This window comes from Apodemus sylvaticus, chromosome 19 (assembly GCF_947179515.1).
Source record: "Apodemus sylvaticus chromosome 19, mApoSyl1.1, whole genome shotgun sequence".
Classification (NCBI taxonomy): domain Eukaryota; kingdom Metazoa; phylum Chordata; class Mammalia; order Rodentia; family Muridae; genus Apodemus; species Apodemus sylvaticus.
The window spans coordinates 5406776-5425072 of NC_067490.1; the positions used below are offsets into that span (position 1 = coordinate 5406776).

At 54.8% G+C, this 18297-nt stretch overlaps 1 protein-coding gene across 1 annotated transcript; it reads left to right on the plus strand.

The window, feature by feature from the left end:
* Positions 1–4873: 4873 nt before the first annotated feature.
* On the plus strand, positions 4874–16834 carry Fance (FA complementation group E; the record flags this gene model as incomplete). The annotated part of the gene is made up of 10 exons (XM_052164432.1): positions 4874–5241; positions 7026–7620; positions 8249–8293; positions 8536–8601; positions 8834–8977; positions 9251–9374; positions 9557–9635; positions 11502–11568; positions 13254–13379; positions 16195–16834. Coding segments are annotated over 10 exons (1716 nt in total), but the record flags the coding sequence as incomplete, so codon positions are not given.
* Positions 16835–18297: the final 1463 nt, after the last annotated feature.

Below are 18297 nucleotides of genomic sequence, written 5' to 3' on the forward strand. Positions count from 1 at the left end.
GAGGAATGGCCTCCTGGCCCCTGCCCGTCCCCAGGGCTCTATCAGCCTCATCTGTACGACTTGCCTATGCACCACAATGGCACCTGGTCAGCTACTGAGAAAAAGCAACTCCCCGGGGAACGACGGAGGGAGAGCAGGGCCTTCGAGAGGAGAAAATAAGGGTGCCTCAGGCAGATGGAGGTTAAAATGGGTGTCACTGGTCACTTGTTTCCCAGTTGGAAGGCTTTGGTAGGTCTGTGGAGCCCAGCGTCCTGAGGACTGGAATGAGAGCCTGTAGCATCTGTGTGGTGGGGTGGGGTGACGGTGGGGGTGGGGGTCACCTGCCGTCACTGTGTGAGGTGAGGAGCCTTAGTCTCTTCACACTGTGGAAGAAGCAACGGAGGCACGGTCTATGTAGCTTGAGGAGGCAAGTAAGCCGTGAACCCCAATGTTCGGGTCCAAGCTGGCACCAGGAGGGACAGAGGAACTCAGAAGGGAGGGGAGACCTGGAAGACCACCACAGCGGCTGAGGCGGAGGGACACTTACAGACCTATGTGGCTAAAGCCTGGCAGTGCTGGCAAGCAGATCTCTGTGAGTTCAAGGCCAGCCTGGGCTGCAGAGTGAGTTCCAGGACTGCCAGAGAAACCCTGTCTCCAAAAAACAAAACAAAACAAAAAACAGAGTGAGTGAGCAAGAGAGAGAGAGGGAGGGAGGGAGGGAGGGATCTGTGGGTGGGGAGACCTTTAATCCCAGCTCTTGGGGGGCAGAGCCAGTCGCAGGCAGAGCTTGGGGCCAGTCTGACCTACACAGCTAGCTCCAGCCAGAGCTACATAATGACAGCCTGTCTCAAAACAAAACAAAAACAGAAGCCACTCAAAGCAGCGTCCAGCACAGGTGTTGACATGGCTGGTGTCACGTAGGGGCCAGGAAAGGGAAGCCCGGGGGTTCCCATGGGGCCCCGCGTGGAGCCATCCTGGCGGTAGTTGTTGAAAGAGAAAAAAAAAGCACAGTTGTTTTGAGGAATTGCGGCCGCCGCCTGGGTGCTCCGAGGGCCCCGTGTCTGTGGGGAGTGAGAGGGGCCCAGATGGTCATCGATTTAAGAAGGCTTTAGGGACAAACTCCTTCTCTGTGTACTCACGACCCTGGCTGGCCTCCCTGAGGCTGACCTCGTGTCCACAGCCCCCAGCTGCACCAGCCAAGGCCACCCCGGTAGCCCAATATAACTGTTTTGGGGGATTTTTTTTTTTCGAGACAGGGTTTCTCTGTGTAGCCCTGGCTGTCCTGGAACTCGCTCTGTAGACCAGGTTGGCCTCGAACTCAGAAATCTGCCTGCCTCTGCCTCCCAAGTGCTGGGATTAAGGGCGTGTGTCACCACCGCCCAGCCAATACACTGTTCTAACTTGGCTACAGAGGCACAGCTGAGGGTCCCGTCCTTGTACGTAACTAGTAAAAATAAGTTGGAAAGAAGTGGATAAACGGTTCGCGGTTAGAAGGGTCTCCTTTGAGGCGCTCCACTGCCACCTGCTGGAAGACGGTGGTGTGAACGTCAACGCTACAAGGCAGCAGTGGGGTCCTCGCGGTTCTGTGCCTGCCCTGGAGAACATCGCCCGCCAGACTTGAGAGCCCTTTTCTCCTGGAAGAACATGGCTTGAAGCGGATTGTTCATCTCTTATTTGATGACCTTTCAACCAGATCTGGTTTCCACTGGAGGAAGTATGTCCCCAGGGACCAGCTTTGAGGGTTCGAAGCCAAGTGCGGTTCCCAGTTTGCTATCCACTTGCGTTTGCAGTTTAAGCTCAGCGGTTCCTGCTCCTGCTCTGAAGCCTAATCTACTCTGCCATCATGGGCTGCTAACCCTCCGGAACCATAGGCCCGAATAAAATAAACTCTTTCTTATATGAGTTGTCTTGGTCCTGGTCTTGGTGTTGATTAAAGATTTATTTATTTTTACGTGCATTGGCGTTCTGCCTGCCTGTCTCTGAGAGGCTGCCAGATCCTCTGGAACTGGAGTCACAGACAGTCGTGAGCTGCCTGTCATGAGGGTGCTGGGAATTGAACTCTGGTCCTCTGGAAGAGCAGTCAGTGCTCATAAACGCTGAGCCATCTCTCTAGCCCCTAGTCATGGTGTTTTATCACAGCAACAGAAAAGTAATACAATGTCCACTGGGGCTGGGGCTGGGGCTCGGTCAATATGATTGCTTAGCAGGAACACACCCTCAGTTTGCTCCTTGCTGGGAATACGGGCACACACCCGTCATCCCAGTACGTGGGAGGTGGAGGCAGGAGGCTCAGAAGTCCCTGGTCATCCTCAGTGACACATCAAGTTGGCAGGCAGCCTAGATGATGTGAGGACCAGTATTTTTAAACTATCCACCCTAAATGGTAACGCATGTGACAATATTGTGCCTGCCTAACTTCACCTGGGAAGCTCTATAGCTATAGCTAAAGCAAAGGCTTCTGGGTTTTTCTCTCTACTTTATGGGGTTGGGGACAACATCATTCCTAGAGACCAGCAAGCTAGAGACAGACGTGCTCTTCCCAGATTGTACCCTGGCCTTGGTCCTGTGCTTGGCAGTGTGTGTGGGGGGGGGTGGGGGGGGCAAGAAGGGCAGGACACATGCTCTTACCTTGGCTCTCAGCTGCCAGGAGCTGCTGGAAGAATAGGGAGGGGACTGGAGAGACGGCTCGGCATCTAATAGTACTGACTGCGAGCTGGAGAGACTGCCCAGCGGTTCCAAGCACTAACCCTTCTTCCAGAGATCCTGAGTTCAGTTCTCAGCAACCACTTGGTGGCTCACAAACATCTAAAAGGAGACCTGACGCCCTCTTCTGGCCTGCGGGTGTATATGCAGCAGAGCGCTCATACATTAAATAAAAACTTAAAGAAAGAGAGAGAGAGAGAGAGAGCACCAACGGCTGTTCCAGAGGTCCTGAGTTCAATTCCCAGCAACCACAACCACATGGGGGCTCACAATCATCTGTAATGGGGTCTGGTGCCCTCTGAAAGAAAGAAAGAAAGAAAGAAAGAAAGAAAGAAAGAAAGAAAGAAAGAAAGAAAGAAGAAAGAAAGAAAGAAAGAAAGAAAGAAAGAAAGAAAGAAAGAAAGAAAGAAAGAAAGAAAGAAAGAAAAGAAAAGAAAAGAAAGATCAGGGGAGGGCAGGGACCTGCTGGGCAGGAATCTTCGTGGTAATTGCTGGAGCTTCTCTGCAACCCCCCCCCCTCCACCCCTGTGAACTGAAGTTTCCCAGTCTGGGGTGGGGGGAGGCATGGGCGTTGCAATGGGGAGAAGCCCAAGGTGAAGAAAGGTTCTTACCTGCTTTACAAGTTTTTGATTTTTTTTTTTAAATTTACTGTTTTGTAGAAGGATTTTAGAAGAAAAACGATAAGATATAACTGAGCTGACACATGCTGTCCCCAGGGCCATCTGCTTTCCTTGGCCTCTGAGAGACTGAGCTGGACATTCACCTCAGAGGGTGGGGATTCCGTCCTGGACTGCTCTGAACCTGGAAATCTAAACCACGTTTAGAACTCTGCCCCACTTCTACCCAGATGACTCAAATGCCAAGCCTCAGGGAGTGAGGTCCTGGCTGAGGCTTGGGGGAGGTCCCAGCTGTACTTCTTGGGGTCCCCCCAGCTCCTCTGTGGAACCCCAGGAATCTGCTGCAGTCTGCTTACTGGAGAAAGAAGGTTTTACTACAAGAAGGCTCTGTTCCTTTCTTTCCTTTTCTCCCCTTTGTGAATCAGTAAAGACCTTATCTGTTTCAGCTCATTCCTTTGAAATAAATAAATAGTTTGGCTCAGATCAAAATAAGTTCAAAATTACTGCCCTGGCTTCCCAAGATATTCAGAGCAGAAAGCCAATACCCTCTGTGTGACCTCAAGCCTGGTGACCTCTCTGATCCCCTCTCCAGCCACCCCGCAGCCCCAGGGCCATTGCCCTGTTCCTTGTCTTCCTGTCCCCACCTCCCTTCAGGCTTGCTGACCGGGACTTCACTGGTTCATCTTGCCTGGCCATCCTATTTTAAGGTATCTCAATTTATCTCCCTTTTTTAATCTTCCTGAAAGTAACTGTCATAGTCAAAATATTTGATAATTTGTGGCTGGGGAGGTGTCTCATCAGTTAAGAGGCCATATTGCCATCTCATAGAGGACTAGGGTTCAGAACACATACACACCATATATACATACAAATATCCTCCAGCAACACATCCACGTACGCCCAATACTCGTGATTAAAAATAAAAATGTAAAGGGATAGGAATTGGAGAGGTGACTTAGTGGTTAAGAGTGCTAACTGTACTCAAAGACTGGGGTTCTCAGTGTCAGTGTGCAGTCTCAAGTTTCAAAGGATTTGATTTTTCTCTTCTAACCTTCCAGGGCTCCTGCACACATGTGGCCCACATACATATACACAGGCACACACATTAACAGGAAAAATAAAAGTGTAAACGGAGCTGGAGGGATGGCTCAGCGGTTAAGAGTATTAGCTGCTCTTGCAGAAGACCCCACGTGTAAATTTACAGCCATCTCTAACTCCAGTCCCAGGACATCCGATGCCCTCCTCTGGCCTCCGTGGGAACCAGACATGGTGCGTTTACATACAAGCAAGCAACTGACCCGTACACATGAAATAATTTTTTAAAAGAAACATTTCAAAAAGACGTGGAGAACGGTTAAGATTAGGCAGCAGCGTAGTACAGCCAGTCCATCAAGCGCGGACCTGATTGGCTCCAGTCGCTGGAACTGGCTCCGCCCCTTCGCGGGCTTCTCTTATTATGCAGGGGGTTAAACTGCTTCCTGATGCACTCGCCCCGCCCCCACCCCGCCCCTTTCCTGAACGCTCTCTTACGGGTCTGGTTAGTAGCTGGTTCCGCCCCTTCCCGATAATCACGCCCCTTCCGGTCCCGCCCGTCGCCAGGCCACACCCCTTCGACTTTATTGCTCCTGGTTTCTCTGGCTCTGAGAATCTATGCGCGGGCTGAGCAGAGTCTCTGTCCCGTGTGTCCCCGCGTCGGCTCTGCGCTGGCGAAGTCGGTGTTGGACACCGTGGCTTCGGCCGGGACGGCGCCCTGGGCGACCCTGGAGGCCCCCGCCCGCCTCCTGCTTCAGGCGCTACAGTCGGGGCCTGAGGGCGCGCGGCGCGGGCTAGGGGTTCTGCGCGCCCTCGGCCGCCGCGCGGGGCACTTCCCCTGGGATGGCTTCCTGGAGGCGCTGGGCCACGTAGAACCCGAGGTGCGGGGCCCCGACGGCCGCCTGGAGCTGTGAGTCCCCGCCCGCGGCCCCCGCCGCCTCCCCCCTGCTGATTTGGGTAGTTGAATCAGGGTTCGGTCTAGCCCAGGTTAGCCTCGAACTCCTGCAGCTATTTCCTCAGTGATAGGATTACAAGTGTGCGCGAGGATTACATGGGCTGAGACACGCATTTTGTCTTTTTTGATTTTTGTTTTTTTCGAGACAGGGTTTCTCTGTGTAGCCCTGGCTGTCCTGGAACTCACTCTGTAGACCATGCTGGCCTTGAACTCAGAAATCCGCCTGCCTCTGCCTCCCAGAGCGCTGGGATCACAGGCGTGCACCACCACCGCCCGGCTTCAGGCAGAGTTCTAAGAGCAGACTGATCTTGTTGCTTGCTTCATCTGCAGTTGCTGAGCTGGTGGTACATGGCTTTAACTCCAGCATTCAGGAGGCAGCGGCGAGCGCATCTCTTGAGTTCCAGGGCAACAGAGTGAGACTGTCTAGTAAAAAGAATAAAGGCGGGTTGTAGAGGTGCACGCTGGTCATGGCACTACTCTCTTCAAGTTCAAGACCAGCCAGGACGACATGGAAAGACCCTGTCAAAACAACAGTAGAAATAATAAAAATAAAGCATCTTCAGTACAGATGGCAAGTGGACACCGGTGTTAAAACTATGGGCCATACAGTGTAGTGTCTAATTTCAGCAATCGGGAAGCTGAGGCAGGAGGATTGCTTCAACTTGGAAGACTGGGCTGCACAAGCCAGCAAAACTAGAGGCTGACAGATCTCTTGTGAGTTTGAGGCCAACCTGGCCTACAGAGCTAGTTCCAGGACAGCTAGGACTACTGTCCTAGAAACCCTGTCACAAAAAAGAAAAAAGTGCTCTCTCTCTCTCTCTCTCTCTCTCTCTCTCTCTCTATATATATATATATATATATATATATATATGTAGTCTCTATTATCCTCACATGCCAGGCACCTCTGTGTGATAATAGCTCTGACACAGGGAGGCTCGAAGACAGGGTCACTTGCTTGTGACACACTGGCTTTGGACTGCTTACCTCAGTAGAATCCTAGAGCGCTAAATGCGTGGGACCCCGGGGAAGCCCTGGAGGCCAGGCTTGAAAGAGAATGCCGGTTATTTGCAGCAGCTGGCCCTTAGGAGCGGAAAAGGGTGGGGTGAGGGGTTGTTACGGAGTCCCTGCTTCCTGTCCCACTTGCTCTGTGAAGCCCTTTCTGGTCTGAGGTCTAAGAACAGGGCCCAGTGCCTGTCAAGCGTCCCTGACTACAGACCCCTCCATCCTCAGCAACCCTGGGTTGTTATTTTTGGAGACAGGGCCTCACTGTTTAGCTCTGGCTGGCCTCAAACCCATAGAGATCTGACTGCCTTAGCTTTGCAAGAGCAGGGTTTAAAGGTAGGTGTCACCAGACCTGGCCACCTAGCCTCAGCAACTCTTGAAGGTACCACTCTCCGGTCCCTGGCGGTTCCCCGCCACAGTGTTTGACTCCCTAGCCAGTCTGCCCCAACCAGTATGGTACATGCCTGTAATCAGCACTGAGGGTGCGAAGTAAGGCTGGAGGATTGAGGGGTCAAGACCAGCCTGGATTACATAGTGAGAACCCCCCAACTCAGAAAACAAAAAATGCCGGGCGGTGGTGGCGCACCTCTGTAATCCCAGCACTCTGGGAGGCAGAGGCAGGCGGATTTCTGAGTTCGAGGCCAGCCTGGTCTACAGAGTGAGTTCCAGGACAGCCAGGGATACACAGAGAAACCCTGTCTCGAAAAACCAAAAACACAAACATCCTTTGTTTCTAGACTTCCACTGTTGCTCCGGCTGCCTGGGATGTGCCGGAAGAACCTGATGTCCCTGCTGCTGGCCCTTCGACCCTCCTTACCTGAAAGTGGTCTCCGTTCCATTCTTCAGCTTGACCAGCAGGACAAAGCGTCCACTCCTGATGCCTGGCTGCACGCCCTCAGGGAGCTGCTACGAAGGGCTGTGGAGGACGGAGTCGCTGTGGAGGGATCCTCGCTACTGACCGGAAGCTGTCAGTCACAGCTCCGGGACCTGTGTGGGCGGCTGGGCCAAGGCGGGAGGGGGCTGAAATTGGCCCTGGCTCCAGATCCTAAACAAGAAGACAGACTATCGCCGCCGCGTTGTGGGAAACGGAGGAAGGAGCCGGAAGAGGCTGCTGGCCCCCAGGCAGAGAGATCCCCTAAAAGGTTCCGGGGCTGGGAGGAGGTGGTGGACGGAAAGGAACGGGAAGAGAGAGCCAAGCTAGAGTCATCGGAATCCACAGCAGATGCAGGAGGTGCACAGCCCGATACTGAAGCCGGGGCTCGGGAGACTAGCCCGGGCGTGGAGGAGGCTGAGGGTCCCGCTGACAGGGTGGCGTTGCCCAAAGCTGTCCAGGTATTGTGGCCGGGAAGCTGGCCCTTCAGGGTGATGGCGAAAGACACGTTTTCCAGCAGGGACCTCTCATGTCCATGGACCAGGGATGAGGGGTGGGTTGTGGGGGGTAGAAGGAGTGAGGCTTCCCCTCTCCAGACTGGTGGGGTGGGGAGGGGGTTACTGGGGTCAGGAAGCACCTGCCCTGATGCTCCGCCCATACGAGGTCTACCTACCCCACTGAGGCTGGGTGTGGAGAAGAAGCGACCGGCTGGGCTTCACACAGGCCTGCCCCAGGCATCTTGTAAGATGGAGGCAAGATGGAGGCGGCCCATGCCTGTTGCTTCTGATTGCCTTTGCTCGTCAGCTCCCACTGGGCTGCCCCCACGTCCCCTTAGAGGTTTTATTTATCTTATGTGTGTGCCTGCTTGTCCTTGTGTGTCCACACACGTGTGGTACCCATGGAGGCCAGAAGAGGGTGTCAGCTCTCCCAGAGCTAGAGTTACAGGGGCCTGGAGATTGTGAGCAGCCCGGTGTGGGTGCTGGGAGCTGGACCCGGTTCCCCAGCTCTTGGGGGGGGCGGTGGTTGGGGGTGTCGGCAGAGGGAGCTGAGAGGGCCACAGATCGTCCATGACTGCGCTCTCCTCCGCAGGACCAGGTGCCCAGGCTGCAGCGGCTGCTGAAGGCTTTCCAGGAGGTGACCGGCTCTCCCGTCCACCACCGCCCTTCCGGCTTCTCTGTGTACTGTAGCTGTGCCCAGGGAAGCCCCAGATGGTGGAGCCTGGCATGGGGCTGGGTAGGAGGGAGATCTGACAGACACTACAGGGTCAAGTGTGGACATCCCCCAGGAAGTCCTCCTCTGGGCGTGCCTTCCTAGAGTAGCCCCTGTGACCTGTCACAAGGACTCTGCTGGCCCTTACATCGGATTTGCCTCCTCAGGGACTGGAGGGGCTGGAGGAGCCCCTAGTGGACCTGCAGTTTCTTCATGAATGTAGTCCCAACGAGGTGAGGCAGGCCCGTCCCTGAGGTCACCCCTGCACCTGCCTCTTTCCCTGCCTCCCTTGGAGCTCAGGGGAGGGGCTTGCACTCTCTGCCTTCCCAGGCTCCTCCCACTGTAGCGCCTCTCCCTGCTAGGTGCGGCGTTCCCGCTGCCTCCTTCCTTGCCTGTCCTTTGGGTTGCCTACTGGGCTTGTAGCCTGGCAGAGGCAGCTGAGTGTCTTCGGTGTCCCCCACCCAGATGGAGTTGCTATGCAGCGAGCTACAGCTCCCCCAGCTCCCCGACGGAGGCCTCCTGCAGCTCTGCAGCCGCCTGCTGGCTCTCACACCAGCCCTCAGTCTCAGCAACGCCTCTGTGCTGGCCAGGAGCCTCTTTCTTGACCGGGTGGGTGGGCACAGGGGGCACCGGAAGGCCAGGGACAATGAAAATCCATTGAGTCCTCCGGAAGGGGCTTGGGAGAGGGGCAGAGGGGCGGGCTCCTGGCTGTACGTTGTTATACATGTAATTTCTCACCGCCTGGGCCCCAGATGGGCTGTCAGGTTTGGGAGCCAGTGTGATCTTAAATACAGACCCAAAACATGGATTGCCCTCTGAAACGTGCGTGAGATAACCAGTCCTGAAGGGAAGCCGTGACCCTGCCCTCTCCCCTGTGACTAGATCCGCTCCCTGCCATCCTCGGCCTCCAGACTTCTCAGAGTGGCCCTTTTCTCCTTCTGTGTAAAGCACACCTACGCCGTCTGCAGGGCTGTCCTCTGTCCCTTGCTCCAGGACCCACGTGTAGGTGCGTGCAGAACCAGCCCATGGTCTGAGTCAGTCCAGGGCACTTCACCCCAGGGCCTGCTGGGAGTTGGTCCAGTGAGTAACCAGTTCCTTCCCGGCAGCGGGCGCCCTCACCCTCGCACCCTCACCCTTGCAGCCTTCCCCTGCCCCCCCAGCCCTCTCTCCTCTCCTGTCTCTGGCCAGGTCCTGCGCAGACCGAGTTACTGTGTTCCCTTATAAAGGACGAGTCTCTGGAGCCAGACATGCAGGTCCAGATTCTGGGGTGAGTGTGCAGGCTTGGATGCTAACCTCCCTCCGCTTTCTCCCCAGGGCAAGCGGGCATGAGGCCACGGTTTCACCCCGGGCACCATGCATGCACACACGTACGCATGCCCATCGCGGCACTGGGATTCAAACCTGCCTGGTGCCCTTTCCTCTGGGCCCATGTTAGGTGGTATGCCGGGCACCGTCACCGGTTTTTCTGGGTGTGCTCCCTCTAAGAAGTAGCTCAGGCTAGCCAGGATATGCTGCAGTGGTTAAAACATGAGTTCAATGTTGACCTTGTTTATTAACTCAAGCTCAAGCTCCTTTGTTTATTTATGTGTATTTATTTCCGAAGCAGTTTCATGTAGCCCAGGCTGGCCTTGAGCATAACTTCATAGCTGAGGCTAGCCTTGAACTCCCACCATCTACCTCTCGAGTGCTGGGATGACAAGGCACATGGGCCTGAACTCCTCACTCCTGTCTCTGAGCCTGGCCGTCCCTCTGTGGGTTTTCCCAGGTAGTCTGTGTGGTAATAGGTACCGTGGGGTCACAGAAAATGTGACGTCCAGGTGCTCGGTGTTGCTCAGTGGAGACTGCGAGTTTGCCCCATAGGAGTCTCAGCACCGAAATACATGTGATGTTGCTAGTATGGAAGTGCTTAAAATCGGGATTAAATGTAGGCAGTAAATCAAAGAATGGCTGGGTAAGTGGTGTAAGCCTGAAATCTCGCCCTTGAGAAGTAGAGGCAGGAGGGTCAAGAGTTTAAGACTAGCCTTGACTGAGTGGCAAGTTTGGGGCCAGCCTGGGGTACATTGTTTCTTAAATGCAGATAGCGGGGCTAGGGAGACAGTCAGCAGGTCAGAGTATGCTGCTCTTGCAGAAGAGCTAAGATGGCTTCTGCTCCCACAGCAGGTAGCTCGCAGCTGCCTGTGGCTGCAGCCCAGGGCCTAGGATGCTAGCTGGCTTCCGTTACCTGAGCCGAGGTGACACACACACAACCATGCGATTACAAAGAATAAAAGTCTTAAAAACAAGCAAAACTCACAGTCGGGCTGGAGGGATGACTTGCTGGGTAACGGTGCTTGGTTGCCACCATGTCTGGCCCCACGGGTCTGACTCTTAGAACCCATATGGCGGACCCCGATGAGTGCAGCGGAAAGAAATAGTAAAACAGATTCCACAGCCAGATGTAAAATAGAAAGGAGCCAGATGTGATGGCTCGTGTGTCAGATTTCGGCACTCAGGAGAAAGTGAGGCAGGAGGATTGCTTTGAGTTCCAGGCCAGCCTGGGCTACAAAGTAGGTGCTTTTTGGTTTTCCAAGACAGGGTTTCTCTGTGTAGCCTTGGCTGTCCTGGAACTCATTCTGTAGACCAGACTGGCCTCGAACTCAGAGATCCATCTGCCTCTGCTTTCTGAGTGTTAGAACACATAGTTGTGAGTCTTTCAAAGGGGAAAAACAAACAAACAAAACAAAATGGGGGTGTTTCAGTGATTAAGAGCACTGACTGTTCTTCCAGAGGTCCTGAGTTCGAATCCCAGAAACCACATGGTGGCTCACAACCATCTATAAAGGGATGTCCTATTCTGGTGTGTCTGAAGACAGCTACAGTGTACTCACAGAAATAAATTAGACAGAAAAACCCATAGCGGGGTAGGGGCATTAGCCTCAGATAGCGCCAGCCACCGCTTGCTGACCACTTAGCCTCAGAGCCTGTGCGATTCCACCCTCAGCACAGAAAACCTACACAGACGGTCTGTGATAAAGCCTGAGACCAAGCCCGGCATGGTTCTGGGGTCCACAGCTGCTGGGATAAGGCTGGTGCTGTTCTGCTGTGGACCCCGAGTGGCTGTGGGGACAGGCCTTACCTGGTGTCTTCTGTGCAGGCAGGTCCTGGAGCTGGCCTGGCAGGAAGAGACGTTCCTGGTGTTGCAGGCGCTCCTGGAGCGTCAGGTGAGTGTGCTCCCCCGAGAGGCTCTGTGGGCTGAGGGCTTCAGGGTCAGGCAAGCAGGCCACGCCTCATACCTGTATCACTGACAGTGGCAGAAGGCCCTCCAGGTACAGCCAGGGACGGACAGCTGACCCCTGGCCACCTAGTCCTGTCTTTTAGTAGCACCTGCCTTGGGACTGGTGTCTCCACTTCTCTCTCACGTGGCCCAGGCTAGCCTAGAACCCCCTGTGTGGTGGGGGTGACCTTCAGTTCTTGGCTACTCTTCCTCATGCTGGGACTACAGGCGTGCCACAGCACACGAGGTTAGAGTCACAACTTTAACAACAGGAGCAAAGCAAATGTTCCCCTGACTCTGTCCCAGGCGTCTGACTCCCCGGCCGGCACTTAGATCTCACCGGCTCAGAGAAACAGTACCAATCTAGGGCAGCGCCCCTTAAACCGGCCTTCCCCGCTTCTCAGGGGGGCCGAAACTCCCCAGCCCTGGGCCCCCGGGGCCTGCTCTCTGTCTGTCCACCTGGCATGTGAGCTGAGGACTCCGTACGTGCTGTGCGTCACCACGCCATATTTCATGTGATACTAGATACTGAGCCCAGGGCTCCATGCGTGCCGGTCATGGGCTCCGTCGACGGAGCCACACCCCAGGCTCACATAGCAGTTTTCTCTATCACCACCTAAAATTCTCCATCATTATATTATCGTCATTATTACTACCATTATTTAAGACAAGTTCTCATAGTCCAGGCTGCCCTTGAACTCACTATATAGAAAGCTGACCTTGGGCTCCTGCCCCGAGTCCTCAGATTACTAGTGGACACCACCATTCCTGGCTTCTCTCATGTTTGCATCATAGGTAAATGTTTAATTACTCTTCTTGCTGTGATAAAATACCCCACAAAAATCAACCTGAAGAAGGCAGGCTTGGTTTTGTTGTGTGGGGAGGGGCCTGGGGCGGAGGCTGAGTTGTTGGTTACATTGTGTCCATGTTCAGAAAGGAAAGGGATGACCCCTGGGCTCATTCCGCTAGTGTCCTCAGCCCGTGAGATGGTGGCTCCTGTATTCAGGGAGGACCTTCCTTCAGTGGAACCCCTGGGGACGCCCTCATAGACACACCCAGAGATGCATTTCTGTGGTGATTCCAAGTCCGTGGAGTTGGCAGGCGAAGGAGCATCACAGTGTTGACCGAGCCTGTTCATGCCCAGGTCTCCTTCCCTGAGAGTGGAGACCACGGTGTGGCGAGCAGGATGGCTCTGGACGTGCTGCCTGCCTCCTGGTGCTGTTGGTCCTTCATTAGCATCAGCCCCTGGCAGTGCCCGTCAGACCCTCACCCCGGCCTGGCTTCAGTCATGCTTAACTGCTAAGGCAGACTAGAGCTGCTGGCTCCCGTGGCCCTGGTTGAGCCTTTGCAAGGGCAGGTGCTGTTCTGTGAGACCCGTTACCTGCCAGCTCATTCTCTTCACAGTCTGACCAGTAGGCTGCTCTGGTAATGGCAGCTGAGACGCAGAGAGAGAACAGGGGCCAGGCCACCACCGTCCCCTCTAGACAAACCCCACCTCCCAGCACCTTGCCCTGGGACCAAGACTTCAAGGGTTGGGTTTGTGGAGGAACATTCTAGAGCTACCTGCTAGGAGGTGGATAGCTTAGGGTCGACGCTGTCCTGTGACACTGTCCCATGTCCCAATGCATGCAGGTGGAGATGACCCCTGAGGTATTCGGTGTCTTGGTGCAAAGACTCTGCAAAGAGGGGCCGGCAGCCACCACCTCCATGGCCTATGCCAAGCTGATGCTGACAGTGATGACCAAGTACCCGACCAGCGTGAGTGTCCGGGACTCACCAGCCACGACCTCCGGCAGTAGTCCGCGGGGCATTGGGGAGTTCCGAGACAGTGTGCTGATCTTCCCCTTGGGCTGACTCTGTCTCTAGCTGCCTTGCCTGGGAGGAACCTTGCACAGCCATTTGGTGACAAAGGAGGAGGGCAGCTAAGCCTTATTGGGGATTGTGACTAGGGGTGGTGAATGTATGGAGCAGGCTGAGGCAGGGGGATGGCTCTTAGTTCAAGGTCAGTCTCGGGTACACGGTGAGGCAAATACAAAACACAAAAGTAAAGAAATAAAGCTAGACATGGTGGCGAACACCTCTGGTCTAAGCACTCAGGAGGCAGAAGAGGGGATGGGTCTCTTGAGTTTGAGGCGGGCCTAGTTTACATCGCTCCAGGAGGGCCAGGACTGTATTGAGATCCTGGCATCCTCCCCCCCCCCCCAAAAAAAATAGTGGCAATAATAATAAAAAGTGGGGAGGGCTAGGGCTAGCTCCGTTAGCAGGGTACTTGTCTATCTTACGCAAAACCCTGGGCTTAATTTCTAATACTTTGTAAATTGGATGGGGGAGGGGCACATAAAATCCCAGCTCTGAGGAGGTTGGGACCAGAAGATCCGAAGGTCAAGGCCAGCCTTGGATACATGACTCTCTTTTCTCTTTTTTAAAAAAAGATTTGTTCAAAGCCAGACAGCGAATTCAAGGCCAGGCCATTCCGTATGAGAGGTTCTCTCCATCCCAAAACACTGAAAAAGCATGATGGCCACAGGCCGGCGGAAAGCCACCCCGGGCAAGGGCTGCAGCGTGAGCCAGGACTGACCCTGGGGATCTGCAGGGCGCTCCTGTAGCCAGGAGCTGACAGTGCGAGAGCCGGCAGCCGCTGGGCACTGTGCCAAGCCCTCTGAGGCTCCTGCGCACAGCCCTCTGACACCGGTAGCTCCTGCCGCCTCGGCCTCCCGTTCTGCTGGGGCTGTTGTCTCGGCCACAGCGTCTGTGTAGCAGCTCCACTGTACAGTCATGGTTTGCCACCAGGCTGGAGCTCTGCCGGGCATGGCTGACTGAGCAGTGGGCCTCGGGTCTCCAACCCCCAACACTGGGGATGCAAGTCAGACCGACACGCCCAGACTTAGTTTCATTTTGTTTTGTTTTTTAAGATTTATTTATTTTATGTAAGTACACTGTAGCTGTTTTCAGACACCCCAGAAGGCTGCATCAGATCTCTATAGATGGTTGTGAGCCACCATGTGGGTGCTGGGATTTGAACTCAGGACCTCTGGAAGAGCAGTCGGTGCTCTTAACTGCTAAGCCATCTCTCCAACACCTGATGCTAGTTTTTAAAATTGCATTTTAATTCATGTATTTTGTGTGTGCGCATGAAGGGGCCAGAAGACAGCTTCCAGAAGCTTGAGTTCTCCTTCTACTCCGTGGCTCCGTGGGATCAAACCCAGCTAGCCAAGCTTGGCAGCAAGCGCCTTCGCCCTATGAGCCACCCCCCACCCCCGCCCCTGGCCCCCGGCCCAGGCCTGGCAGCCTGTCCTAGAAGGCCCTGTGTGGCTCTTCATTTAGACAAGATCTCAGGCTGGAGAGATGGCTCAGCGGTTAGGCACACTGACTGCTCTTCCAGAGGACCTGAGTTCAAATCCCAGCGGCCACATGGCGGCTCACAAATGTCTATAACTCCGGTTCCAGGGCTTTTGACACCTGCACCCAGACAGACATGCGGACAAGTACTATGAACATAAAATAGACAGGATCTCAGGTAGCTCAGTATGGCCTTGGATTTGCTATGCAGCCCAAGTGACCTCGAACGTCTGGTCCTCCTGTCTCCAGCTTCTGAGTGCTAGGATGATGGGTTTATGCAGTGCTGGGGATGGAACCCAGGGCTTCCTGCTTGCTGGGCTCTGTATCTTTTGTTAGCCTGATCTCTATGTAGACCAGGCTGGCCTGAATTCTCTGTTGACCTAGTTGTCCTCAAACTCAGAGGCCAAACTCCTGCCTTTGCCTCCTGAGTGGTGGGATTGAAGGTTGGGCCACAACGTTGGGCTCGGCTTTCTTATACAATCCAGGACCCCCTGGTCGGAGGTGGCACTGCCCACAGTAGGCTGAGCCCTCATATGTTGCATAGCAACACAAAAATGCCCCACAGGCCACGGGGTGATGGATGCAGTTCCTGAGCGGAGGCTCCGTCTTCACCCAGCTGTGTCAGGCTGACAAGCAAGGTTGGCCATCATGCAGAAAATTTGTTGACTCCATGATCCCAGGAAGTAGAATCCGTATTTTCATGTGCTGTGTAGTTCCGGGGCCCCTGGGTCCTCCACAGACCTCTCTAGATCCCGGAAGAAGGGCCGTCCTCCAGAGGCATCAGGACCTTCAGAGTGGAAGGACTTTGACCCGTCTTCTTTGAAGAGTCAGGGTTGGAGAATGGAGATGTGCAACGAGAGAGAGAGAGAGAGAGAGAGAGAGAGAGAGAGAGAGAGAGAGAGAGAGAGGGGAGGGAGAGGGGGGGAGGGAGAGAGAGGGAAGGAAGGGAGGGAGGGAGAGGGAGGGAGGTCTGAGGAGTGTCTGGAAATGTCTCTCCTCATCTGTGGCCTGGGAGGGCCCTGAGTCCCAGGTCCAGCAGCGCAGCAGCTGCCGGCTCTGAGCTCCACAGCTGAGAACTCCAGGCCTTCCTGCTGCTTTGCTTCACCTCAAGGGGCAGAAAGGCTCAGGAGCTCAGGAGCCTGTCCCGCTTCCGCCCTCTCCCCTAACAGGGCCCGGACAGTGGTGGGATGGCGAGGCGGGCCGCTGCAGTCCTGACCTGATTCCTTCTCTCCAGATCACAGAGCAGCAGAGCCTGGACCTGGCTGTGGCCCTAGAGCCCAACACCACCTTCCTGAAGAAGTCCCTGCAGGCAGCGCTGAGACATCTGGCCCGCTGACCACCCGCAAGGCCTCGCTGCCCTGACCGCTCACCTCACCTCAGAACACCTCACCTCAGAACACAGCCTAAGCAGAGCCGTCTCAGCAGTCAGCTGCCTCTCACCCAACAAACACTCCAGGCTGTGTGGGGGCCATCTTGACTCCACAAAGAGCAGGGAGGAGGCCCTGGCTGCCACTTCTGACAACATGAGACTACAGGGGCGGTGGAGGAGGAGCGGGAGGTGGGTGGAACACGGGGGAAACCAGGCTTTCTGTGTCAACCTTTTTTTTTTGTTTTTTGTTTTTTTGTTTTTTAGAGACAGGGTTTCTCTGTGTAGCCCTGGCTGTCCTTGAACTCACTCTGTAGACCAGGCAGGCCTCCAACTCAGAAATCCGCCTGCCTCTGCCTCCCAAGTGCTGGGATTAAAGGTGTGCGCCACCACTGCCCTGTGCCTTGTGAAACTTCTATGCTCAGGGATATGTTGTGACCCCCTCCGTTTTGTTTGTTTCTGAATGGAGTAATTTTGTAACAGTTCTTAATAAAAAGAAGAAAGTTCATCCATGCCTGGTTTGTAACAGTTCTTAATAAAAAAAAGAAAGTTCATCCAAGCCTGGTAGCTCACCCCTGTCATCCCAGCCCTCATGTAGAAGCGGAGGAATCAGGAGTTCATGGTCATCTTCAACTGCACAGAGTTTAAGGCCAGCCTGAGCTACCTGAGAGAGACTTGTGGGTGTGGCTGAGATTTGGCTGGAGGTCGGGGGTGGGGGGGTAGGGGGTGGGGAGGGGTAGGGGGCAGAAGAGTCCCCCAAAGCTGCAGGGCCAGCTTAGCCTGAGACAAAATGGCAGGCCAGGGCTGGCGCCTGAGGTTGTCCTCCAGCCTCCACTTGTGTGTGGTGGCGTGTTTGCACAGTGCCCACGCGTGCACAGTGCAAATGTGTACTAATACATGTGTGTCAGATACAAAGAACTTCAAACCGAGCACCTGTGGGAAAGCCCTTCTCTTAACCTGCTTCACTCCCTCACCTACCCCACCCCTCCCGGCACAGCAGCCTGTCAGCATCAAAGACTTCACACTGAGGGCGGCTTGGGGCCCACCCGTAGCTTCTGTTGTAGTGCAGGGTCTGGGAAGCAAAGTCTAAAGCCTGCTAGGCTAATGCTCTGTCTTCAGCCGCAGCTAACGTTTGAGCGGTGAGCCAGGATGTCTAGCCTACCATGGGCTGAAAAGACAGGGTGCCTGCCGCAGGCCTCCATTTCCACAGCACCTCACTCAAAAAATATTTAGCACACAGCTGGATGAGGTGGCACACGTCTTGTCTTTAGTCCTAGAACTCGGGAGATAGAGGCAGGCGGATCTCTAATTTCAAGGCCAGCCTGGTTTACAGAACGAATTTCAAGAGAGTCAGGGCTATGCAAAGAAACAAAAATTCACCACGCTGATGTGACCGAGTTAGCCCAAGAAAGCTCAGGACAGCAAGCTCCTACCTTAGCCCTGCGGTGGGTGGGGAACAGAGATTTCTAGGGGCTTCTCAGACCACAGCTTCCTCTGAAGTCCTGAGGCCCCGTAGGTGAGGCTGGAGGGAGGTGAGTCCAGTAAGAAAGCCCGGTTTTTGAGAGCAAGCTGATGGGGGTACAAAAGCAAGGGGAACAATGTCTAGGAGACAGATGTCAGAATCTCCCCACGTGACGCCTTTACAGTGGGTGGCCCTTGAAGCTCCCACCTGCCTGCCACTCAGCTCCACCCTGACCCTGCTACCCTGCCTGATGTGTGCTGCGTGTGCCTGGGGAGAAGACCCATTCTTAGGTCTGCTCCCTGGAAATGGTGGGCGCTGGCCCCACCTACGGCCCGGCCCCAGAGAAGAATGAGTCGGTCCAGATTTGGAGGCTCCCTGCGACGACCCTTGACCCCGCGCCTCTCTAATAACCGCAAAGACAGGGGTCAGGCCACAAGAACGACTGTGTGTGAGATGCCAGCGAATTGAGCCATGGCGGGGGCATTTGTCCAAATCCACCTTGCCCGGAG